At 41.4% G+C, this 27935-nt stretch overlaps 1 protein-coding gene across 2 annotated transcripts in view; it reads left to right on the top strand.

Annotated features, from left to right (window-relative positions):
- The window catches only part of LOC111872470 (putative leucine-rich repeat-containing protein DDB_G0290503), a 76488-nt gene that overhangs the window by 18281 nt on the left and 30272 nt on the right, over nucleotides 1–27935 (top strand). For both annotated transcript variants that reach the window (XM_023866435.2, XM_023866426.2), the window contains exon 2: nucleotides 16063–16130. In XM_023866435.2, the coding sequence (XP_023722203.1) occupies nucleotides 16063–16130 (68 nt within the window). The remainder of the gene's footprint in view (nucleotides 1–16062; nucleotides 16131–27935) is intronic.

Genomic DNA, 27935 nt, shown 5'->3' with positions numbered 1-27935 from the left:
AGCAGTAGTGGAAGCATGATGGTGGTAGTAGTAGTTGTGATTAGCTTAGTGGGGGGTGGAGTCCATCTGGGTCCACTCGGCACGGCGGCCACTGATTGGCCTATTGTACCTGCCCCGGGTGATTATGATGATGGAGAATTTGGTGGAATGAAGATTGGCATGGGAAACTGAAGTACTCGGAGAAAACCCGCCCCAGCGCCACTTTTTCCACCACAAATCCCACATGACCAGTCCCGGGATCGAACCCGGGTCACCTCGGTGGGAAGCCAGTGACTAACCGCTTGAGCTATGGCGCGGCCTAGTAGTGGTGATAGTAGTAATAGCATCACTCTGAAACATTTTTGTGGGTGTCTATCAAATAGTGACGTAAACCGTTACGTCATGATTAGAAAGTTACCATATTCTGTCTTTCACCTGAAATGGGAACCAAAACTGCCATATCGCAGATTTCGTTGAACACAGAACTTGTTTTCCGCAAGGTTACCTACTAAAGTATCGTAAAAAATGTTTTAGGCGAAGTCTATTAGTGTTATTTGTATCACTGTTGTATTTTCGGAAGAAACGTTTACTTATGTGGGCTTACAAATTCTGCCTATGTTAAATTTGTCAGTCGTTATTTCATAGTTCAGTGCCGTTACCGTATTTGTAAATGTTAGCTTATTTACATAATCTCTCATATGACTTAGAGCAGTGTTCATACAAAAGTCATATATCTAGCTCCAGTGTTCCTTTAGTTATCGCTGCTGATCTGAAAGTAAGTGGAGATTCCGCGAGGCCATTGCTTGTTTTCGCTGTACAAAACATTAACTTAACGAAGGTGCATACTTTTGGAAGACCTGTCATCATACACCATTTAGTGCGTTAGTGACGCCCCCACCTTGTAAGTTTTTGCATTCATCACATTGTTATTAGTGCTTTAGGAAATTAAATGGCGCGAGGTTGGAGTGCCCTCCGTTGGCATAAACTTCGCAAAGAAAAAAACAAGTCGTGAAAATCTGTCAGCTGTGTACGATTCGAGGTTCTGTTTGCCGCCTACTTTTACGCTGGTTTCTTACCCGACTCATTTCTCGACCGTGAAGGTGGATGTGCTATATTCCTGCGAGATGTCTGTTGACTTTCAACGGACTACACAGCGTTATAGCCCAGAAGATAGTACTTTTCAGCAGTGAACTGTTCAAAAGTTGAAAGGGAACAAATAATATTCTGTTAAGTCTACTTTTACTCCATAAGAAGAGACAATGGGATATGAATACCCCTTGATAGCAAATTACATGCTTACTGGAGTAGGCCCTACACCTGTCATCAGTTTGCTGTAACTATGTAATTATGCTTCCTCAGAGAATGGTTATGTAGACCTTCTCAATGTGGTATTAAAGTTATCGTCCGAACAAAACAGCCGATAACATAGCGCTTCAAATTAGTAGTTGTGTGTCTTTGGCGCCAGTTTGTTAATCAGTGTAAGTGGAATAGGACTGTTCGCTAATATGTCTGTAGACTTCCTTCACGGAGTGATGGAATTCTTACATTTAAGTCTCGAATGTATCAAGGTCTGTTTTAAGAATTGGTTGTGGATTATCACAACTTAGACAGTAGCCACAGTTCATAATGTACTCGCGTTTGGAACGCATAACCTGAAAATAAAAGTTCTTTCTCTTTGTCAAAGTTGTATAGTACGACCGAAAATTTCAGATATTGGCTTGTAGTTATCTCAGTGAGCCTGTATGGGAGCAATAGATATGCTGTACTCCTATCTGAAACGCAAAATGGGATTGTATTTTGAGGTGACCGTCGTAAAAGTATGATTAACAGACATATTACGTAATATAACATGTGGGTGAGTCATACAATGGAATCTTTTTATAATTTCATATTGATTTATAAAATTGTTTTGTAATAATCAGTTGTGATAAATAAAACAGTTAATTATATCATCCGTACAAGGTAGGCCATAATATTCCTGTAAGTAAGGGGTAAGTAAGTATGGAGTAAGGCACATGGTGATACCACATACTCGTATTATCTCCAATTAATTCTTTATTTGAAATTTGTTGACCAACTAAGCAACTGTCAGCTTCTCAATAAGACTTATGTTTGATAGAGTATGTGCATAAAATTATATATATATATATAGTTAATTGAGCACATTTATAATTTTACAAACACTTCGTCAAAGAATCAAGACATTAGTCCATAACTGTAGGCCTCTGGAATGGTAGGCCTTTTTTTGTCATTGCCTTGTGAACTTCAGATCTCATATACAACTCTTTATTAAGACCGTCACAACACAACAATACAGAGTTCAAGGCTAAATTAGCTTTGCTACATGGTTCGGCTATTCGTAGCCATCATCAGGCAAATACACGATCATAATGTTTACACACTAGTGAACTGCAGTTGCGTAGCAAGTCTGGATACTTGACAATTATCATATTATGAAACACACGGTATAAAAATTACAATGAAATATATACTTATTATAAAACAAGAGTTATTTTGTAAAATAAGGTTAGAACTATTCAAGTGATAATCTATATCACGAAGTCAGTCGTTGCAATCTTGTATTTTCCCGCGAATGTGGTATATTCTAGAATTTTATATGATAAACTGTTTGGAGGCCCGTGAAGTATAGTTTTAACATAAATCTGGAAATTATGTATCAATAAAAGCTATTAGATTTATCGTAATATCAATGATATAGTAGTACGGTTTTCTGTTTACAGGATGCATGAAATGAAAATTCAAATCTCATATTCTTCACTTCATTTTTTTCCCTCGTTTGGCTTGAGATAGGGAACACCAAGAATTAAGATGGTTCCACAGTGGCTGAAGATCATCGAAGGGTTACAGCGCGATATAATTTATTATTGAGCTGTCTATATGGATTTTCTTCTGACCCTGATTTTTGCTGACTTCCGGTACCTACCTGTAGTGTTTCCCTTCAGAAGGAGAGCGGTCACGGTCTTTGTCTTCGCTAATCTTGTTACGAATTTATGTACCTTACGTCATATAATGTTCCTGTCTTGAAAGATACACCCGTATTTAAATTGGCTCGGTGAGCGGAAACTTAAGCAGATCGGTAACCACAACCCACTTTGTAATTTGCCCAGAAAAGCGTCCCGCCTGCCCTTCAGCCCTGCAGCACATAGGCGTTGGTGTATATAGGTCAACTGGTATGTAGGATGCGGTGTTGCTATATGTGTCATGCGCTGTTCGATCGCCTTAAATATCTGTGTGAGGTGGATCCGTCCGTGAGAAGCGCTGAGAATGGTCCAGTGTAGTTCCAAAATTCTTTTAGTATGAGTCTTCCTTCATATGAATAAGCTTACTAATGTATGTACCTTCATTACGTACATATGTGAAGTTTTTTTTCTGTTATATTATATTTTTGTTTTGGTTTGATGTTACCATTGCTATCAATTTACAGATCCGAAATGAGACAATTTGCATTTTTTGAGGCCTCGGAAGAAGGCCGCTGCTCCCACTTCGGAAAATGTTGATATAATGTTTGTGCACGCTGCTATAGGAGGGACATCTAGTCACCAACATGCACGGAAGAGATGGGAAATACATACGAAGTTTTAGTATGAATACCTAAAGACAAGAAATTTGTTCAGCCATTTCGAGCTGCAGTTGCCCTTATTTAACAGTTTGTTGTATTGGTGTCAGTTTATACTTTTTATATTAAAGCCCAGAATTTTATTCCAGGTCTGAGTTACGTTTTACCTAATGTGTAGTATATATATCATTGCCACGAATATGCCCATACCCCACTAAATTAAACATTAAGGGTATGTTAAACAGTACACCTTATTCATGAAGACCTTTCGAACAGAAAAAAAAATAAATGAATGCAGTGAGTTAGCTGTGGCGTTGCTGTATAGCAACAAGCTAACACAGAACTGAGCTGAAGACCGTACGTGGCCACGAACGGCCGGACATCCCTGCTGGATAATATGGATAATCATTACATTATTTTTACTGTTGTCGTGTGGTTACGAATTTTTTGTTTAAGGCATTCTGCTGAATAGCACAAACTGTAGTTTATGAACGATAGAACTGATCAGATAGTGAACGTATAAAAAAAACCTCCGTGGCCTGTAGTCCGCAAGCGAACTATACCGACCGCCGCGTGTCGGCAAATTTAGTGCCAGCTTGGATAGAGTGTGTCACGTGGTCAGCGCAACGGATCCCCGCGGCTGTTAATCTCTGTTTTCTAGACGGGAGCCGCTATTTCCTTAAAATTGCTCCTCAGTTATCATCACGAGGCTGAGTGGGCCCCATTCCAGACCCACTATTTCTCAGAAAATCTGGTAGCGCCGGGAATTGAACCCGGGACCTCTGGATCTGTAGGCAGGATACCCACATTTATTGGACAACGGCTTATTCACAGGGAAGTTTACGTTCAAGCTTTTTTTTTTTAAGTTGGTAGTTTTCTGGCAGGACGTAAAGGCAGTACTTTAGTTGTAGTGAGACGTCCTTAATACATAATTTGTCCAGCTGAATTATAAATAACGTGGCACGTTATTAAGAGTTGGCAAAGCTTAGTTTATATTCTTTTGAAATCTCGATATAGTAAGGTAGTGCCATTTCTACTTGCCAGCTACACAATTTGGAGCTCATTTTGTTAAATATTCAAATGGTAAATGAGTACATTCTGCAGTAATTCTGTGCACGATGACATAATCTTAAAATTATCAGAAGGAAGAAGTTTACTGTCTTCTGGGATGTGACGCCGTTTAGACTGGTATATGTTTACCGACATTTAGGAGGAACATGCCATTTCCATATTCAAGGCTGAAGAGTAACATTTCAAGTATAATGCGTCAGAAGTTCATTATTGGCAATATCAGTCACCTGTGTTGATACAATACCGAATCTACTCAAGAAATCTCTCGCACAGATGAAATTCATTGGACCCACAGATATGTAAATTAAGCTGAAATATGATTGAATTGTGGAATTATAAATGAACTTCATGGAACAGAGTTCGTCTTGAGAAGCTATTAGGCCCTCAGCTAGCCAAGAAATGTTTTATGGAACACGAAGGTTCATTGCTTTCTTCACCATAGCCACTGGACCTTATCCTGAGCCAGATGAATCTGGTTCACGGTCTCACACTCTTTAAGATCCATACTTACTTACTCATGGAGCTGAGCCCTTCTGGAGGAGCCGCCAATTCTGCAGCTACTCAAGAATTTCCCAGCATTTTATGGAACCCGAAGGTTCATTACCGTGTTCACAAGAGCCCTCCACTGGTCCCTATCCTGAGCCAGATCTATCCAATCCATCCCATCCTGTCTCTCTAAGATTCATTTTAATGTTGTCCTCCCACCTACGCCTTGGCCTTCCCTGTTTTCTCTTTCCTTCTGGCTTTCCCACCAATATCCTATACGCATTCCTCCTCTCCCCCATTCGTGCTACATGACCTCCCCACCTCATTGTCCTTGACTTGGTCATTCTAATTATACTTGGAGAAGTGTACAAGTTATGAAGCTCCTCATTATGCAGTTTTCTCCAACCTCCCGTCACTTCATCTCTCTTCGGTCGAAATATTCTCCTCAACACCCTGTTATCAAACACCCTCAGTCTATGTTACTCCCTTAATGCCAGAGACCAAGTTTCACACCCATACAGAACCACAGGCAAAATTATAGTTTTGTATATTCTAATTTTTATGTTTTTGGAGAACAGACGAGAAGACAAAAGGTTCTGGACTGAACGGTAGCAAGCATTACCAGAGTTCAATCTCCTCTTAATTTCCTCCTGAATCAAGTTTCGATCTGTTATCGTTGTCTTTAAGATCCATATTAATACTAATTTCCAGTTTACATCTGTGACTTTCGTGTGGCCTATCGCATTCAGGGGTTTGCGACCAGGATTTTGTACACATTTCTTATCTCATCATGTTATATGTCGCGCCTCTATCACCATTCATCATTACATCACCATAGTAGGACGAGAGGAGTAGTACTCATGTATGTGTTCACAGCACTAGATTTCAGTTGCATGATTAGTTTCACATGAAATCACTGAATCTTTAAATGTCCCTAAGGATGAAAACTTGTCTTATGCTGGTTTTGTGTAACTTCTGCATTTACGTGTAGAAGCTGCAGGTGAAAAATTCCGTCGAAAATTACTTCGTATATCAGTTCTATTCAGGAGCAGGCGGTTGGTTGCAGGGAACTGCTATGGACGAATAAATATAGTATATCGATTGCTATTGGCAACGACAAGTGGAGAACTCATTCAGCAGGTGGGGTCAAAGCGAACGAACGATCTAAAAGCAAGCCAGGGGTTGAAAGAGATTAATTGTTCATGTCGTTTCGTAATATTTGTCTCATGTTAAACTTGTACAGTGGCACTGCCTACCGCATTATCAGTGCTGCGTTTATGTATATGAGACAAACTCCGTCTTAAGTGCAACAATTTAATTGTAGTTCTTTCTTCTTCCCTTCCTCCACACTACATGTTTCGGCCCTAAATGGCCATCATCAGGTGTGTATTCTTACGTAGCTGCTACACTGCCCGTAGTTTAAAATTTAAAATCACCAGTCTTTCCTGTTGTATGTATGTATAAAATCTTTGTTAACCTACACGCGTCAATTTGATTTCTAAAATTGGCACTTTTTTAAAATTTCAATTCAAATTAAAATGTCTAAAAAAATCTGTTCTTTTTCTTTTTCCAAATTTTTAAAAATTAAAATTGACGCGTGTAGGTTAACAAAGATTTTATACATACATACAACAGGAAAAACTGGTGATTTTAAATTTTAAACTACGGGCAGTGTAGCAGCTACGTAAGAATACACACCTGATGATGGCCATTTAGGGCCGAAACATGTAGTGTGGAGGAAGGGAAGAAGAAAGAACTACAATTAAATTGTTGCATTTAAGACGGAGTTTGTCTCATATATATTGTGTGAGTGTAACAGGATGCTTAAATATAATACTGCGTTTATGTGTTATTTCCGAGCTTAGTGCTTTTTCCCTCGCACCCCGATCACGTGATGTAGAAAGCTGTCCTTGCGCTTAACTGTGCACCATTTTATGAAGACGTACAAGGGAAAAGTGAGGCGTAATCCCATGTATTCTTATCTCCGAGTTTAAATTGAAATGATTTATCAGTTTCACTCTTGGGCCGCTCTGTCCTGAGGGAAAGAAACCCAGTAGTCATTTGGTTGGAGGGTGGGTGGACTTAGAGCCGATTTGGGTGAGGTAGTAAAGAGAAAAATCTTCTACTTGTAGTGACCATATAATTAAAAGGTGGAACTTCGACTAAACTTGTATTTACAATATTTTAATAATTGATATCACCACTGTATTACTTTTATACCAAGACAATAAAACCCCTGAAATACGGCGTTGTATAAGATTCAATATTATTAAAATTGACTTCGCCCTATATGATTTTACAGGAGACAATGGACGCATTAACGAGCAAACTATGAGGCCTGTTCGTTAAATGTTAATCATCACTTAGGGACAGACTTTTTGACGCAAGGGTATTAGATCAGCAGTTGAGAGGATAGAGCTTAAACTGACACACATATTGGACATTGTTAACCGTCTCGTTGCGGTTTGAGAAACACAACTTTTCCGGAACTGGCTCTGTCTCCGTCCTCGAGTTAAAATCGAGATTAGCTCAATTTATTGGGCCCAACTGAATAGCCTTTTGCTGATGACGGACCCAGAACCAATTTCTAACCGAAATGAGACGATGTTCTCATTTCGGTGTTAGTTTATAGGTCTGTCGTTTGGGATATTGTTGTAAATCCGTTGTAAATCAACAGATGTTTCGGAGAAACATTTCGCCTTCATCTTCAGTGTCGAAGAATAAGCCAATCAAGATATCAGTATGAAGCAGGTAGCAAGCTTGCTCCCTGCAACATGCTGGTTTCTTGCTTGGCCTATTCTTCGACCTTGAAGATGGAGGCGATATGTTCTTCCGAAATGTCGGGCGACGGTCAACGGACTTCGTGGTGCTATATCCCAGAAGATAGGTCTCTTCATAACCAGCGCTGCGATAACCACACATCCTGCGTTGTGTTACTTCAGTGACACACCATCGTCACTAACGTGAAGACTCAGAATTGGGTTTATTTATTATTCATGTGCATATAATGATCTGAAAGAAGTGGGCCATGCATTGCTATCATCTGCCCCAGAATAGGGCCCAATGGTAGAACTTTCCATAAAAGGTGACGATTTTTTTTGACCAGTTGAGCGACTCTTAGCTTCTTAATGATTCTGTGTTGCAGTCTTCTCATTTGGTTAGGCTATCCTTTACCTGTACCTTACAGCGCTGTCCTTCAGTTTGTACTATGACGATTATTGGTTTCCTTTGCAGGATAGAAAGTCATCGGCAGTATCATGTATGCTTGTGTTCTGGGTTCTGACACCGGGGTCACAACCTAGAATATAGTCTTAACAGTGACCACCTTGAAAACCTAAAAACTTCGTCTGTTTGATTCTAAAGGGTTCTGACAATGGTGGATGATACACAAAATTACTGGGTTTTGGGGCTTTTTCCATCGTCCGGAATTCTAGGTAGTAGAAGACACGACGTTTCGGAAACTGGATCTATACCAGTGATTGAGAAAGCTCTTTCTAAGGGGCCCAACTGAATAGATGTCTTCCTTTCTCAACTGAAGTCGGAAACAGATCCAGTTTCCTAAATGTCGTGTTCTCTACTACGTAGAATTCGGGACAATGGAAAAAGTCCAAAAACCAAGTAATTCTGTTCGTCTGTTTGGTTTGACTGTACTGCTCTCGAACGCTCAAGACTGAGGTCATTTCTTGGTATTGTCTCTGTTGAACTTCGGCCTGCTTATTTAGGCAATCTATTCATATTGTAAATAATAGGGTGCATCCTATTTCTCTTCGACCGGTGACACTCTCGAATACGATTAAGCAAGCGTCACTTTTGTTATAAAGTTCTTTACTTGAACAGTTTTTCTCTGTCGGATTACTTTTATATGGGCATGTTATTCACATATTACTGTTCGAAACGAAATGAAGAAAACAATTTATATCTTCGATTTCTGATTTTTTTGTACCACGTAAGCAGATTGGTACAGTGGTAACGCTCTAGATTCGTATCCGGAAGTCGCTAGGTTCAAATTTCGCTTGGGACACCGGCTGTCCTGACCGAGCTGTTAGTGTGTTTTCTCAGGAAAATGCCGAGGTGATGCCTCGATGAAGCCGTGACCACTTCCTTCTAAGTACCTTCCAATTCGTTAGTCGTAAATCTTGCCACTCGAAGCTATATAGGCTGAGACGTGTCCGTAAGTCTGCACAGTAATATTTGGACCGAAGAGAGATGAAGCGACAGGAGGTTGGAGAAAACTGCATAATGAGGAGTTTCATAACTTGTACTCTTCTCCAAGTATAATTAGAATGATCAAATCAAGGACGATGAGATGGCAGGACTTGTAGGACGAATGGAAGAGAGGAGAAATTCGCATATAGTATATTGGTGGGAAAGCCGGAAGGAAGGCGACCACTGGGAAGATCAAGGCATAAATGGGTTGTAAATATTAAAATGGATTTCAAGGAGATAGGATGGGATGGTATGGATTGGATTGATGTGGCTCAGGATAGGGACCGCTGGAAGCCTCTTGTAAACGCGGCAATGAACGTTCGGGTTCCATAAAATGCTGGGAAGTTCTTGAGTCGCTCCACATTTTGGGTCTTCTCAAGAAGGGCTCAGTTCCATGAGTGATTGAGGAGTCCGCATAGTTAATCTTGAAAGTGCTCCACGGTAGTCGATTTAACGTAATGTTGGCGGTCCTGCAGTAAAAAATTAGAGTGAGATTTTAATTTTGTTATATGTCAATTATAATGCTTAATTACATGACGCACATATTGAACTTCATAGAATTTCTAGATCGTAACCATACTGATGGTGGTCTGTAGTGTTGAAGTTACTGCTGCTGATATAGTTGGCGATCCGCGTCGGGAAATCGAATTGTCAAGAGTACAACAATCACAAGTGCACTGATACTCCAATGAGCCGGAAGGACTCTGTCAGATTGGTCTCGCCTTAATACAACGTAGATGAAAGATGGTACGCAAAAACAGGCCCAATTAATGTCCGATCTTTTTAGAGAATTTTGTGGTGATACTGATCATGATGTCACTATGCTGCAAGCCGGAAGGTCGCGGGATCGAACCCCGATGAGGTCATTGGATTTTTTCAATTTACCTAATCCTTCCAACCGTACTATGGCCCTGGAGTCGACTCAGCCTCTAACAGAAATGAGTACCATGAATCTTTCTGGGGAGTAAAGGGCGGCGGCGCGTAAGGCTGACATCTGTGAGCCGATTATCTAGAGCAAAATGTGGGAGCCTCGACGTCTCACAACCCTATGGGCCTCCACGGCCTGTTACAGGGATAGCTTTACTTTTACTTACTGATCATGATGTGGTGCTTGTAGAAGTCAAGGAGATGATTCAGTATTAAACGATGAAAGACAACTTTATATATTTAAGGCTTTAAAGCAGAATGGGCTGCCTCTGTGGTCTAGTGGTCAGAGTTCCTGGCTACAGATCCAGAGATCCCGGGTTCGCTTCCCGGCACTAACATATATATTTTAGAAGTAATGGGGCTGGAGCGGGGTTCACTCAGCCTCGTGAGGATAATTTAGGAGCTATTTCAAGGAAATAGCGGCTCCGACATAGAAAACCGAAATTAACGGCCGTGGGGATTCGTTGCCTTGAACACGTGACACCTATCCGCCAAAGTTGGCACTAACTTCGCCGATTAGCGGCGGTCGCTCGGTTAGGTATAGTTCGCTTATGGACTACAGGCCACAGAGTTCTTTTTTTAATCAGAACGTTATGGAAGTTGAAAGAAAATGTTAGCATATCTTAAATATGTTGCTAGCTTTAAAATGCTCAGAATTACTGTATCAGTCGAGTGGTTGCAGTTGTAGCAGTATCCGAATCAAATTATGAACAGTGTAAGACGTTAAACTTTTAGAAATTTAACACATTTTGTAGGAACCTGCTGTGTACATCTTGTACACCGAAGATGAAGGCGGCGGGTTTCTACAAAATGTCGGTAACCTCATCTGGCGCCACAAGACCAGAGTTTAAATAGTCAGTGCTGTGGAAACCTCATCTCCCAAGGCGACTGTTGACCAGAGCTATCTCGATATACCGTAGCCAGAATGTTTGGTTCCCCGGCCATGCACGGCTGTGCTCAACTAGATCAACTGCTAAGCCGGACGAGCCTCTGTACAACTTGCTATTTGGCAGGCTCATGCTACACGTGCTTCTGTCTGATAATGTTTCATAAAGTGGACGAGTTTCTGTCTCTCAGACATGCTCTGCAGTTGCTTCTAAGAAACGCTCTTGTTCAGCAAGCGAATCGTGCTGAGGTGTCTGCATTGCTTAAGGATGTTCACTTCGTTATGCTAATCTTAACTAACTGATGTAAGTTTTGAGGTTTTTACGGCGATGACTATGAAGAAGGTCGTCTTCTGGGATCTGGCGACGTGTATTCTTTGTTTCAGCCGACGTTTCGGAGGAACGTATCGCCTCCATCTTCAGGGCAGGTGAATTACGTTGCGAATACAGAGAGCAGTAGATGCTGAAGCCCCGGCGAGTAGGAGGGCGCGGCGGTGAGCACGGAAGGGTCCGGGAGTGAGCCCGCCTGGAGCCGCCGCCGGTGCAGATCTTGGTGGTAGTAGCAAATACTCAAGAGAGGGCCTTGAGGGCCGATGTGGAGAAGGGTTTTGTGTGAACAGCCGTTGCACACGAGTCAGTCGATCCGATGCTGATGAGCTACTGCTCTCTGTATTCGCAACGCAATTCACCTGCCCTGAAGATGGAGGCAATACGTTCCTCCGAAACGTCGGCTGAAACAAAGAATACACGGCGCCAGATCCCAGAAGACGACCTTGTTTAACTAACTGATGTTTATTATTGGACAGAAATTTTACCGCGTTTTATCGGCTGCAGAGGTTTTGTAGTGTCGTGTGTAAAGTGGTAGAATGTTGGAAGCAGAGACATATTTTAGAGATTTCATGTTCTCATATTGGTAATCTTCTGGATAATGACACCATGTAGTCTGGTAGTGCAACGAGGTTTCAGAGACACATACTTCCTCCATCTTCGGGTTATGCAGGAAATATGTCCTCCGAAACATTGGTAACCACCTACCATACTACACGGTGTCAGATCCAGAAGACCGCAATATGAAAAATTTCAGGTCACTTCCGAAGCATTCGACAGAACGAAGTGAGGAGAATGCTAGTGAATGTTTCGGACAGTGAGAACTGTTATTTTCGGGAGGGTTGTAGGACGCCTGCCAGTATTAAAGGCTTGCCACTTTATAAAGAGGTTAACAGAAACTGTAAATTTGTTATAGTTCTGTAAACTATACCTAATTCCTGGGTATGTCTGCATTCCAGTGTGGAAATTAGACTGCATATAAGTTGTCGAACATAACCTCAAAGTCGCAGCGATTTCCAGCGCGCGCACACATAAAATTGTTTTATACTAAATTTGTAGGTTTTATTACCGTCTGCAAGAATACCCAATTTTACATACTTTAAGTTACAACCTCTATCAGGCCGTCGTTATCTTGATATGTGTTTTTCACAAAAATTAGTTTAATGAATATTGCATATTTTTCGAACATAATATGTTCGTGTCAAATTTGCAGGCCGTTACTATGCCTCCAACCTCAGAAGTGTGCCACCTTGTTTATAATTTAGTGCATCAAGTCTGGCGATTTTTACGGCATGGCGCTGAAACCAAATTTCATGGAAAGTAGTCCACATGTTAGTAGAGGGATAAATACGAATGTGCATGTGCCGCAAACCTAAGGGAGCAGTTGCACCACTCCGAGAGTCAGTCCTGCGGGACTCGCAACCAAGAATGATTTCGCTGGCGAGTGTCAGCTTCAATTAATCCATTCCCATACAAACTTAAGACCCATGTTTAACAGTCCTATAATGGTTTATTTTAGTGGATGATTCATTATGTCAGTAATGCATTGGACATTGTCTGAGGTGTATCTGATATACGCGACGTTTCGGGCGGAACGCTGAAAAATTTCCTAAATAATATTAGTATAATGAATCAGCCACGCTCAGAAGCCTTTAGATAACCAGTTGATGTATGGTATTGACCCGAAGGAAAAGGTACATTCAGAATTTATCTCAAGACTGGAGTGTAACCGAATCCCGAAACTTTTGGTATATCGAGTAAATCTCAGACAATGAACAATAGCAAAAATAATATTAATATAAAGCCTATATATAGTTGTAGCAAGAAAAGTGCTCGTGTGGTAGAATGGTTCGTTTGTGGTCGCAGATATACGTTAGGTCTCCATTGTCCTTACGCCCTTCAAAATTTGTTCTCGCTGTGGGACTACTGATTCACCGTATGACATGATTACTGTCGCTGAGATGTGCCCTTGCTACTAACGTTGTGATGAGATCTGATGAGGATGTTGCACACCACCCCGAGACCCTCTTGCCAGCAGTGGCACTGGGTCGGGGGCGACTGTCTCGTCAGACCACGCAGCCATTCTGATGCAGCTTGACGAAGTGCCAGATTATCCCTCTCTCTCTTTCTGTCTACATCCACTCATGCTACTGCTAAATTAATGCAAGTGTCAGTTGATGCGTAGGTGCAAAACAAATGAACTGTTAACACTAACGAATATCTGCAAACACATGTCAAGTAAACGGTTCCTTATTCTACTTCTTTTGGCTTATTTTGGACTTCATCCATCGTCTGGTATGTAAAAGACATAAGACCACGACGTTTCGGAGACAGATCCAGTCTCCAAAACGTCGTGGTCTTTTGTCTTTTACATACCAGACGATGGATGAAGTCCAAAAGAAGTACAGTATACACCATCGTCAGAATCCTTTCAAGTTCCTTGTTGGATAGAATATTTTAGGGTTTCGTGCTGTCAGTGTTCAGAACTTCGACCCTGATGAGAGAGGCAATATGTTCCTCCGAAACGTTGATATGCATGTACAAAATTACATGGTGTCGCAACTTAGAAGACCACAGTCTGAATTCCTTTATTGAATACTGGAACGAACTTTTGGTTTGTAACATGGTCTCTCATATTAAGGGAGGAACATAGGCTGAGGGTGTTGAGGATAATATTGGTTCCCGTGAGGGGTGAAGTGACAGCAGGGTGGAGGAAGTTCATGTCGAGGAGCTACGTGAGTTGTACTCCTCGCCAAATATTATTACAACGATCCAGTCAGGGGCATGAGATGGGCAGGGCATGTAGCACGCATGTGAGACTAGAAGAGCGGGTACGGAGTTTTCATAGCAAAACCTGGAGGAAAGAGATACTAGGGAGATCTAGACGTAGATGGAAGAATATTGAAATATATCTTACAGAAATAGGATGGGATTGAAGAAAGCAGTCTTATGGGATGTGGCACCGTGTAGATATTGTGTTAACCGACGTTTTGGAGGAACGTATCGCCTCCATCTTCAGAGTATAAGAAAAAAGAAGAAACTCCGCGCCCGCGAAACGTCGGTTAACACAATATCTACACGGCGCCACATCCCAGAAGATTTGCTTTCTTCATAGTTACCGCCGTGAAAACCTCAAATCTTACATAGGGTGGGATTGTTGACCGGGTTAATCTGGCTCATGATATGGACCAGTTATGACCCCTCTTTTCGATTTATCTCACATGTGTCATTAGCAAAGAGGGCTAGGTAAACGCCTTTGGTTTTGGGGGGCTTTATTTATATACGTACTTCACATGTAGGGGTCAGGGCGAAACCTATAGCACCCCTGCTTGCGTTTCGCAAGGCGTTGACATCTCGTCACTGCATTTGCTGTTCCAGAGAAAAGAGTTGGTAAGCTTGAGTGTGTGATGGCCGAAAATCCTGATCTAAATTATTTATATAACATGCCACAGTGCCATGTTGTGTCAAAGTCAATTTCGGTATCCAAGAATATTCCTGCCATTGATATACTGCTGTTAAAATTTGGGGTCGCGTGGTCCGTAAGCCTCATACATTGAAGTGCCGTGCTATTCGTGCACGGAAGCCAAGGCTTTGGAACCTGTTTCCAGTGTGTGAATTTCTGGTTCTATCATGATCTTGGATGTAGGAAACGGTCGGATTTTGATGGATCACAGTGTTAACAGCCCAAGAACGAATTGAAGCCTATTTGAGATGTGAGCTGAAATAACAGCTGGGGTGTGCTATTACTGCTACTGCACACAGGAAGTACACCTGTGAGTTTGAAATTCCGTTCAGTCTGGCTTTATTCCACGTGGAACAGAAAAGAAGGATTCTTAGGAATTTTGTACGTCTTTTTCTTTTAGTTGATAATTTTAGATTCTGTCTCGTTCAAATGTCTGCATCCTTTCCTGCTTATGTTTTGCTTCCTCAATATTTTGTTTTCTTCTCTTTTTTTTATTATTTCGTCGTCTGTTTTGTGTTTTCCTGTCCTCCTTGTTTCGTGTCGTACTGGAATAGATTCACTCTCGGCAGGAAGGAAGTTGCTTTTAATTGTAGAGTTTAATTTAATTTGGTAAATCATTGGTGTCCAAATTGTTTGTCTGATTTGGCCAGGTACATCGGTAACCCTTCAGATATATCCAAGAGGTTCTCGGTTTGGATCCCTGACGGGACCCCGGTTATCCTGACTCAGATTTTTATGTTTTCCTTCTCAAGCCTTAAGGCCGTGGTATTGCTGATAAAGCGACGGCCGACGAGCCTGTGTGACAAGAAATTGTCTATGGTTGAGGTGAGGGAAAAATTCAGTCAATCTCATACCTTGAAATATTTATAAAAATTGTTGGATATGATCTTACAGTGTAGTATGCAGAGCTCGGCTTGCTGCCTGTTTCATGCTGATTTCTTACTTAGCTTACGCTTCAACCTTGGAAATGGAGGTAATGTGTTCCCCCGAAACGTCGATTGACTTTCACCGGACTACACCATGTCATATACCAAAAATATTTCATTCCAAAGGCGACGAAAACCGAAATTGCTAGGTGCACCTGAATTCCTATTACCTACATAGCAGTTCGTTCTAAATGTATTTATTTTATTTTATTGCAGCACAAGTCCCAGTCAGTTACAGGAAGTTACCTTGGATCCGAATGCAAGTGCAAGCGGAGCCGTCCCATGTAAGTAGAGTTGTCTTTACGTTTAGATATCTGAATCACATCTGGCTCATTGGGTCCATTGGCTGGCTTTTTGTAAACAGGATAATGAACCTTCGAGTTCCATAGAAAGCTGAAGATTTATTGAATGCTTGAAAAACTCTTAGTAAAGTAAAAGAATCCCTGTAACAGGCCTTGGAGGCCCATAGGGTTGTGAGATGTTGAGGTTCCCACATTTACTAGACAGTCGGCTCATAGATGGCGGCAAGGTTGTGAGCCCTACGCGCCGCCGCCCTTTACCCCCCAAGAATATTCCTGGTACTCATTTCTATTAGAGGCTGAGTCGACCCCAGGGCCATAGTCCAGCTGGAAGGATTAAGTCAATTGAAAAAAATCAAATGACCTCATCGGGACTTGAACCCGCGACCTTCCGGCTTGTAGCATAGTGCCTCAACCAACTAAAGACTCTTTTAGTTTACTTATTTTAAAACCTGATCGGTATCTCAAGTTCAGTGGATTTGATCTGTAAATATATAATTTAAATTCGGTGAGATAAGGGACTTGGTGGAATGTACAAAGACTCCTTTCAAACTAAACGCGGAAATCGAAAGACCATCGATTTAAGTTACTTTTCTCTTATTTTCCTCATACGTTTTGTAAAATAAGTTTCTTGTATGCGTATTTTAAGCATTCTGTTCTTGTTATGAAGACTTTAACAATTATTTTAAGCGGATAAGAATGCATATTCTGTATAATTTTTCCAGAAACGTAAGACTTGCGAGAAATGCGTGTAGGCATTCATGTAAAGTCCCTGCAAGTATCCGCAAAATTAGAAGGTACTGTATCTCGGTGTGTGACATTGGTTGGTAATTCTAAATATGCATGTTCTGCTGGTGCGTTGGTTTAGTATTTGTAATGTTAACATGGAAGTGGATTTGGTTATAGCGTAAGATTTTTGAAAAATAAGAGCTTTAAGGTTGTCCGATTTTAACAAACATTGATATGTATCGATGCCTTTTTTTTCGGATTCTTTAATGATGCGTTCGGTATCAGAATATATAGCATCAGGTATCGACGAATTATATCAAAACTTCCCAACGTAACACTTCATGAAAATCCTTTGAACGGTTCCTTGAATTCCATGCGTGCTCTCGGACGACAAAGAGATTTAAATAGGCCCTCCACAGAGATGCGAACATGCCTCGGGAAGAATCATAGATATCTTTGGCCCGAATATGTTGATTGTGTAGTAGGGTTAATAACTTTGTCAAGGGCAGTTCCTAAGGTTATTCTCTCCCGAAAGTGGCGAAACACATAAAGAGTACATTTTTGTGGGAAATTGAACTGTTCATTATTAGTTTNAGTCCCACCCCACTAGCAATAAAAAAATACTTACTTATGGAGCTCTGGGCCATTCATGAGGAGAAGCCAAATCTTTAGCTACTCAAGAATTTGCCAGCATTTTATGGAACCAGAAGGTTCATCACCGTGTTCACAAGAGCCCTCCATTGGTCCCTATCCTGAGCCAGATCAATTCAATCCATATCATCCCATTCCTATCTCTCTAAGATCCATTTTATTATTGTGCACCCACCTACGCATCGGTCTTCCCAGTCATCTCCTTCCTTCTGGCTTTCCCACCAATATCCTATATTCATTCCTCATCTCCCCCATTCGTGCTGAATGCTCTGCCCACCTCATCCTCATTGATTATTACTTTAGACACATTTCGAAATTAAATATATCGCATTTTACATAATGGAACATTTCTTTCGTTCATTCCAATTTTGTGCGTCGTTAAAGAAAGCTGTACCTCGCAGCTCCGTTTTAAATATTGGACAAAGCAATAGAGGTCCAGGATCTTACGTATGTGTTGGAGAACTGATTCCCCCAACCCCCTCGTTATTTTCTTCTCTGTTTATTCACTTCCAATATAACTCGGCAACAAATAACCTCAGTGGATGATATGTCATTACTAAAGATTAACCGGAGTTGTCTTATTGTTTGGAAAGCAACCCTAACATCAACAGGTTATGGGATATAATAGCTTTGTTTCCTAATTTCCACATGTGTCCCTCCGTAATAAATGTTTTTTCGTAGCTAAGAGCCGCGTTTACGTTAGAACTACGTCTGCATTCCTGCTGGATGCTGTGAATAAGCAGGACCTCTGCAGAGGAGGGGTTACTCGTTCTTTGACAAATCGCTTCTCTCTTAACCGCGGAAGCAGTAGACGATAATGGTAGTGCCGAAAGAGGAGCAAGCATAGCGGAAATCCGGTGGTGTTTTGTAGCTGCGTAAAAATAAGATGGCATAAGTGAAACAAACCCGTGACGTATTTCTAGTATTTATTAGATGTGGAATAAAGGGACTCCATACAGATACATCAAAGGAGAAATCGGGTGGGGATAGCTTCCTGAGGCGCTCTCACAAAGGAAGCTACGTATTTTAGGACCGGATATTACCGAGTAATTTAAATTCTTAGCATACGCTAGAATTTTAGCGTATCTTTAAATGGATTCGTATTTTACTGGTTTTAATGGTCGGTGCGACATTATTTTGCGCCATAGTGCAGAGTTTAGAAAGAAAAAGAACTGCTAAATGATGGTTTTCATAATTTATATTCCTCGGCAAACCAAGGATAATTAGATAAGCGGGGCATGTAGCACGCATGGAAGGGACGAGGAATAAATATGAAATTTTAGTCGGAAAACTTGAATGTAAGAAACCATCTCGGAGACCCGAGAATAGGTACTTATTTACTCATGGAACTGAGTCCTTGAGGAGCCGCCAATTCTGTAGCTGCTCAAGAACTTCCCAGCATTTTATGGAACCCGAAGGTTCATTACCGTGTTCACAAGAGCCCTCCACTGGTCCCTATCCTGAGCCAGATCAGTCCAATCCATACCATCCCATCCTATCTCTTTAAGATCCATTCTAATATTGTCCACCCACCTACGGCTTGGTCTTCCCAGTAGTCTTTTTCCTTCTGGCTTTCCCACCAATATCCTATCCCCCATTCGTGTTACATGCCCTTCCCACCTCATCCTCATTGAAGAATAGGTAATTGGACAGTATTACAATGGGCGTTTAAGAAATGTGTCTGTTTGTGAGCTGGATTCATTTGGACCAGGGTAGAGACCAGTTGTTATCTCTTGTCAACACGGTAACGATTTTCGGATTTCCGTAAAAGGCGATAAGCTTCTTGGGCACCTGTACTACTGTTAGCTTCCAAAGGAGTATACTCCATGAAGATAACGGATGATTTCCTAGTCGCCTGCCCCAAACAGTGTATCATCTGCGCGGGACCCTAATGCATCACTTCAGATGTTTTATTTCGGTCCGTTGGTGTACCTTACGAATTACTTCTGCTAAAACAACGTGTTGTTAAATGTTTTTACATGGGAATACATAGAAATGTAAAGGTAGCATTTGATGTCCCTTAATAATTATCGCATTTCGCATTCTACAAAATAGAAACAACATTGCAGACATGGACGGCAGCAAGTACGCAGATGTAAAGGTTCATTAATGAAGCTAATGAACTCCATGGAGCGAAGTCCTTGAGTCTCACAATTGCACAGCTACGCAATAAATTCTCTGTATTTTATGAAACCCGAAGGTTCGTTGCCGTGTTCACAAAAGGCCGCAACTTCTATCTATCCTGCGCCAGATTAATCAGTTCAGCACCCTCCTATCGCATTTCCTAATTAGGTCAGGATACCCGATCCTCGACCGAGTTTTGGTACAGATACGTTCATAATTCGTGAAGGAAGTATTTCCATTCTTGACCTCATAGGCGAATAAAACTCTAAAAATCCAAATGCATTCTGACAGCTCAGAATATATCGGCTAGATCAATGTTCATGTTTTTGTAAAATTGTGTAAACTGCTATACCCGTGTTACATTTCAAGTCGGGAGTTTAAAAATATCCTCTTTCTGCGTCATGACTGTAAAACTTAGTTACTGAGCTTTCGCGGTCGTGGTAGTAGCCGGTTTGAATCGTGCTCTTGTTTATTCCTGACCTTAAGATTTAAAACCTCGTGAAATTCTTCTTGAACGTAAAAGGGAGAAGTAACAGGAAGTTGGATAAAATTACATAAAAATAATAATAATTGATTTTGCTCTCCAAATATTAGAGTGATCGAATTAAGATTAGTAGAACTAATTGCACGCATGGAAGATACAGGAAATTGATACAGAATTTTAGTCAGAAAAACAAGAGGGAGTTAACCTCTTAGAAGGCAGTCAGTTTATCCAGGAAAATACCGGAATAGTATCTTATATTAACCCACGAACGCTTCTTTCCATATTTTCATTTCTAACGTTGAAAACTTTAATTTACGAGGGTAAAAATGGAATGAAACCGTTAGTAACAGAATTTGTAACATAAGTAACAAAATCTGTAACAATTTGTAATTATTGGTACATTTCTAGGCAGAGGCAGTTTAACACGTTACCACATCAATGAATCAACACGGAACAATAGAGGAAACGGAAAGCCCGTGGAAACGATGTTTTCTATGCGATTAGTGCGGGAACCTTATAAATACAGTGAAATACGACAATAAATGCGGAGTTATGTTCATGTGGAGGCGGGGTCGAATACCTCCACCGTGACCCTGCGAGTCGTAGGAGGTAACAAAAAGGGAAACTTCAAATCTGAGACAGTGAAATATTGTCACGAGTCGATTCGGACCTGAGAAAGACTGCGCTGGCAAGGTCCAGCAGCATATACGAAAGCCAAACCCGTCCTCTCGTCAGAGAGGGCGACCCACAAAAACAAGAACTTAACTGTCAAAGAGTAATAAATATCTGATCATGACCCCCAGATGTGGCTCGACACCAAGACTTACCGATTGACTGACTGTCAGTCTCAGTGTGACTTTGACTTTGGTAATAAATGCGAGGTATACGGATAATTCAGTTCCACTCTTTAGTGTATGACGCAATGCTATAGACAAGCTGGCAGTATATGACGTCACGCACTTAAGATGTCCGCTGGTAATAGTCGTGCTGCGTAATGAGAGTGTACAGGAAAAGGGAGCGGTTAGAAGAAGATAATTGTAATAATGTACCCAATTGAATGATAAGTAAACTTTTATAAGTTTGCACATCTCTAGTCATTCATTAACTTATAATCACTCACTATTCTCGGGGATCTACCCTGATCATCTTAAGATTTCAGTAGTAAACCCACTGTACATAAACGGGGCCAAAACTAGTTATGAAGAAAGCAGTTTTCTGGGATTTGGCGCCGTGTACGAAGGGGGACCCAAAAATAACCGGAAACGACCTGTTGCGCGCGCATGCTTTGTAGTTACGAGTTATGCTGCTAGGTGGTGTTAGCTGGGGGTCTCCAGCGACTGTTAGTGAGCTGGCGTCAGTCTGAGTTAAGTGGTTTGTCTGTGGTGCTCTGTTGTGTGCGTTCCTGTTTCAACCCTTTGGCGATTAGTGAGATGGCCGACCAGAAGGAACAAAGAGTGTGCGTGAAATTTTGCTTTCTGTTAGGGAAAACTGCACTTCACTCTTCAAGTCGCGGCAAACATTCACGCGGTTTTATCTTTGGTCATCTCCGAGCAAGCGAGGAACAAATTTTGCAGACACCCGTCTCATGTGCAAACCTTCGGTTAAAATTCGCTGGACCGTGCTCCATGAGGTGTTCGTTTCCTCAGAAAGTTGGTCAATGGTCTTTCGACGATCTTCATCAATTACACGCACACTCTTTGTTCCTTCTGGACCAGGTCGTTTCCGGTTATTTTTGGGTCCCCCCTCGTATATGTGGTGTTAACCGACGTTTCGGAGGAACGTATCTGCACAGTCTGCTTTTACTGGTTCTCACGGTCTCTTCGCTTGCAGATTTCTTATATTTTTTCTTCTACCCTGAAGATGTAGGCGATACGTTCCTCCGAAACGTCGGTTAACACCACATATACACGGCGCCAAATCCAAGAAAACTGCTTTTTTCATAGTCACCGCCGTGAAAGCCTCAAATCTTACAAAACTAGTTATGTCAAACTACAGACCAATTTCATTATTAAGTACTCTCTCTGAAGTACTTGAGAAATGCCCATTTCATTACGTTTTCGGCTTTAAACCTGGGAACCAGGGCCACTTTTTTATTCAGTGATGTTATCATTAACGCTGGATAGTACAAACTACTGACGTTGTCATGAAATAAATGATAAATAATTAAAATAGCAAATCTATGGTAGCATGATGCAAGCTTGGTGTTACTGGTCCGTGTCCCTGATTTTATGCCAACCACAACCCGCGTACTTGATCCGACTGTTGAAATAAAATGCTAGTCATGAGGACCGCGATGCATATTTATGTGCACAGTGAGACTGTTCAACAGATGTTCATTTGTTCTGCTAGAATGTCGTCTTGGGTTTGCCCGGCCTTTCGACTTTCGGACTGCAGCCGCTGCGTATGTTGAGGCTGATGCAGCGTTTCGGCTTACATTACAGTCGCGATTTTCATGGAAGTTGAATGAAGATGGAGACTACAATAAACGCCGAAACGTTGCAACAGCTTCGACATAAAATGTAGGTTATTTCTGGAAGCTTTAGTTACCCTTGTATATGAGATTTCAGATTCTCGCTTCGTTCAATATGAAGGTTGAGGTCTCCTGGGATGTGATACCACGTAGTTTCGCTGATAGTAACGTTTCGGAGGAACCTGCAACAAGTTTCTCCGAAACGTTGATACGTATCTGTCGAAGTACATAGGTCTAGCATCATAGCTCACAAAACCATTCTCTTAATTACACATTGCGTCACATTTCATGACCACGTGACTCTCTATTCATAGACCTGTTTTCTATTACATTATTATCTGATAATCAGCAAAGTTCATAATTCATACATCTATGAGATTTTTCGCTTTATGTTTCATATTTATGTTCTCCATATTATGTAATGTAATGTATGAAAATTATAGTACGTGTATATAAAGACTCGTGTAAAGTAAAAGTAAAGCTATCCCCATAACAGGCCATGAAGGCCCATAGGGTTGTGAGACGTTGAGGGTCCCACATTATCTAGACAATCGGCTCAAAGATGGCGGTAAGTTTGTCAGCCCTACGCGCCGGCCGCGCTTTACTCCCCAGGAAAATTATTTAATTAATTCCTGGTACTCATTTCTGTTAGAGGCTGAGTCGACCCCAGGGCCATAGTGCGGCGGTCAACTGAAAAAATCNCTCTCTATTCATAGACCTGTTTTCTATTACATTATTATCTGATAATCAGCAAAGTTCATAATTCATACATCTATGAGATTTTTCGCTTTATGTTTCATATAAATTCACATATTCATATAAATAAAAACTGTAGGTTACACCGGACTTAAAACCAGAGTTATCTCTGAAGACGCAGTAGAGGGTTCAGTACAGCTGTAAAGTAAATAATTCAGTTTTATCATCTTCTATTGCTTGTTTCTTGTAAGAATTACCTTCCTCTGGACTAACAAGATCTTTTATTTCTTTTTTAATGTATAAGTATTCATGCGCTAAACACGTCCGAAGGTTCAACTATTTTTGGCTTGGCGCTTGTATCACGTCGCCGACCTATGATTTAGTTTGCAGCTTGTGTTTCACTCTTTTCTGATAGACTAGTGAGAAAGTGTCAGCGTGATTTGTGCATTTGTTAGGAAAGATGAAGTTCTACCGACTTTTTTTTTTAATCTTATGCTTTGCGTTATACCGCCTCTGTGATCTAGTGGTCAGAGTTCCTGGCTTCAGATCCAGAGGTCCGGGTTCGATTCCCGGCGCTACCAGATTTTCTGAGAAGTAGTGGGTTTGGAACGGGGTCCACTCAGCCTCATGAGGATAAATGAGGATATATTTGAAGGAAATAGCGGCTCCGGTCTAGATACCCGAGATTAACGGTCGTGGGGAGTCTTTGCGCTGACCACGCGACACCCTCTATCCCGCAAAAGTTTGCACTAACTTCTCCGACAAGCGGCGGTCGCTCGGTCGGTATAGTTCGCTTGCGGACTACAACCACGGAGATGTTTTGCGTTAAACCAGGATGTGCTACCCTGAAGCCTTGAAGATGGAGACAGAAAGTGCCTTCGAAATGTTGGAACGTACCTATGAGACTACACGGTGACGTATCGGAGAAGATAGTGATTTTAATATTTGTTGCCTGAGAGCCTTAGTCTCAGGATATGTGAAGTCATGAATTGGAAAACGCCGTGGCGCATTGCATTTTTTTTTTGGCTCTTTGNGTGTTCTTTCCCCCCCCCCCCATGATACAGTACCAATATTTAGAATCCTCAAGGTACATAAACCGTGTATTGTTCATTGCGACCACCAGTAATTGAAGATCGATTCGCTGCTGGATTTAAGCAGTCTGAAGCCCCTGTGTTATATGTTTAGAGGGTCTCTTCCATTGTTGCTGTGCGCGCATGTGTGCTGTGTATTTGAATGTGAAGAGGACAGGAAAAAAGAACTGGCGATTGAAATAAAATATTGACTTTAGATACACGTGTACACCTGTTTTGTTATAGAAGGCCCTGGAACAACTACCCCGCAGTCCTCTGGTCAGTCCAGTGGATCCTAGTTCGGAACTGAATTTGAAGATTTCTCAAATGAACCAGTTGCTACTAGTCATGTTTTGTGTGGGTTAAATGAATACCTTATTTACATAAACCTTTGAACTGTTGACACGATGTAATTAAGTCTTCTGATTTTGCATGGAAATTAATATAGTTTCCTTCTTCTTCTGTTTTAAAAATGTCATCCTCGTTCTGTATTGAGCGTATGCTGTACTGTGATGTGCAGAAGTCCATATATATAGGTTAGCCTTGTATGCCGATTCAATTCAAGGCATGAACTACGTGTTCTATAGTCCATTCGCGGAGACGAGACAGTTAGCGTAAACAAAGCAAGCCCCGAGTCGCCACAGCTGACAGCAAGGAGTGGACAAAGCGCGCAGTTACTCAGTGTACTCACTGCATTCGGACGCACGTTAACCTGCATTCAGACTGAAGAGTGAACTTTGGACGCCCCTGCAACGATACACGCATCACGTGATCCCTGCATGATTTCATTCAAAGAGCGAAGGAGATACCGCGTGCATTTGTTTACGAGGACTCTCTCGTCTCAACGAATGGACTGTAGTGACTATTGGCCATTACGTTCAACGTTATCAAGCGTTTCAGATATCTTAAAGCACGTTTCTGAAATTGGATATTTCCACCAGCTGTAAAGGAGCTGGGATAACGCAGTCGGTATAACGACTGGTTACGGGCTCGACGGCCGAGAGGTCGGAGTTCGAGTCCCGGTAAGGGTAAGATTTTTCTCCTCCGCATCACCCAGACCGGTTCTGTGGCCCACCAAGCCTCCTATTCAATGGGTGCCGGGCGTGAAGCTGGCCACTCACCTTCGACTAGTGCCAAGGTCAACAATACGTGGATCTATACATCCAATCCCCCATACGTCTTCATGACGTTGTGTTTAATTAGTTCAGCACAGGGACAACTACCCATAAGGGAGGAAAGGTTCCTTCTCCGTTGAGCCCGCTAGAAAGTATGTCAACTTGTCCAGTGATTGAGACTACCACAGAAACCGTTTCCAAAACATTGATTTTCTAAAGTTCAAGATGATGGACAGTGCCCATAATAATGATCATTGAAACACGTCATTGTCAGAAGCCTTTTAGATTTTGCTTAATTGTTTTGACGTAATTTCTCTTTATAAGGAAACGAGGAGACTTATCAGTTCACCACGATGTCTATATGTGAATATCCATCCCTATGAACTTTTCTACCAGTAACCGATTTTGACGAAATTTGTTATGAACTTTCTGCCATTATTGGCCACCCCCATCTTTTTAATCTCCTGCATTAAATAGAATAATTTTAATTCTTTAATAAAATTGTGGCTAATGTGAATTATGAAATCTTATTCACTTTGGGTCCCAGACTTTTGAAACTGAAGTTCACATCTGGTTACATGTTAGTAGAATGATGAAATACGTACGTATCTTATTTGAGTTAAAAGTTGACGATGTGTGTAATTAGCTCGTACGCTCTCTTTACGTGCCTGTAGTAAGAACATAGTGATGTGAACAGTGTGGCCTGTTGTACGATGTTTTACGTTAAATAGGCTATATATACAGTTATATATATATATATAATTCCAACGAGGAGAGGTGGTACAAATGGGCTGTTGTAATAAAACAGCGATGTATTACGGANCCTCTACCTGTAGACAAACACACAAAAACGCACACACACAAACTAAACATCCATGCCCTGAGTGGGATTCGAACCCACGATCCCGGCTTCCGAGCGAGCGAAGACAGTACATGCCTTAGACCGCTCGGCTACCGTGACCGGCGTTGTATGTTCTTTAGTGTTACATAATTATCATGCGGTCATGTTTTAACGAAACCTCGACTTTGGTTCTATAGGCCTAATTCGCATTCAGCGTCTCCATCTGTTGGGCCCACGAAAACTTAGTTCTTCGGTAGGATGGTTCATTTGTGAATTGGTTTGGACAGGTCTGTGCCCTTCATCTTGTGGGTTCTGGGAAAAGGAGTAGGAAGCCCATCGCCAGGATTAGAATCAACAAGTTACAGAATGCTCAGAGAGATTTTTATTTTGTGGTATTTTCCTTATTCTATATAACATTCCTGTAGCAGAGTCCGAAGATATATAACGCTGAATTAAGTGTGTACCATTGTCACATGTTAGCGACTAGACACGGGATCTGGATCTGTAGTTGGATTTATTGAACTCTTAAAATCATAACTACAAGTAATTGTAGCCCTCTTGCTAATTCGCGCGCTCGACTTCTCACTCCAGCACGCAGGCTTCTCAGTTTGCCTTCATTAGCCGTTGCTCTGTTACGGTTCCCAACGATGTAGTCTTCAGCTTCAGTGTTCACAGTCTCACTGCTAAATGCTACTCCAACTGCCGATTCTCAACAGTACCTCAGGCCTCCTGGCCATGACTGCCCACTCACTGGCTATGCCTGGCTCTCATTGGCCGTCGACTGACTGAAGAATTACTTCTGGTCTCGTCAGCACAATTATTCTTGGTTCCGAGCCCCATGGGACCCTATATAGCAACGACACGGACCTTATAGAGAATATCGTTTCTAACAATATCTTTAATTGTTGTGGCCGCTGATACCTAGCAGTGAGCTGGATTTTGTTACATATTTATCCAGCCGTTGCCTTGCAAGGGGAGATTGGTTGAAGGCGGTAATATATTCTAAGGATCTTCACATTTTTCTTAAGCATGACGGCTTGGGCCAGGATTTAAACCAGATATTTCAAGACCATGGGCACGTGATAATCTGATCCGGTGTAGAAATAGTTACCTTGCCATGACAGATAAGATAATTTTGTCACGCTGTTGTATTTACTTAGGCTTTGCTCCCGTCTTCCACATATGGAGTACAGTATTTCATTCGAAGTTCAGAGGATGTCGACCTGCAGGGATGTAGATATTGTATTATTGTTGCTAATCCCCCCCTTTCATCTTTTGCAGGTACGAACTGAGTTACATAGTAGTGATTACAGAAACCGACTTACGTTTTCTTCTTGTTATCAAATATGGTATTTCGCTTTGAAACTGGGAGCTATCCACATTTCCAGGCGACAGCTTTGCAAACATGTTCACCGCGCAACAATAGAGCAACTTGGTCGTCAACTTACGACCACAAAAAATGAAAAATAAAAGATCATTAAAATGTAAAAGTTTTTAAAAATAAATTATAAAGATAATAAAAAGATTAGAAAGGTTAAAAAATACTGTTAATAAATAAATATATGGCCGACTTACGACCTGTCAGTCAGAACGGAAGTCCATCTAACCGA

Source organism: Cryptotermes secundus, unplaced genomic scaffold (assembly GCF_002891405.2).
Source record: "Cryptotermes secundus unplaced genomic scaffold, Csec_1.0 scaffold962, whole genome shotgun sequence".
Lineage (NCBI taxonomy): Eukaryota > Metazoa > Arthropoda > Insecta > Blattodea > Kalotermitidae > Cryptotermes > Cryptotermes secundus.
Note: the sequence above shows the minus strand (reverse complement) of the source record. Positions and strands in the feature narration are given on the sequence as shown.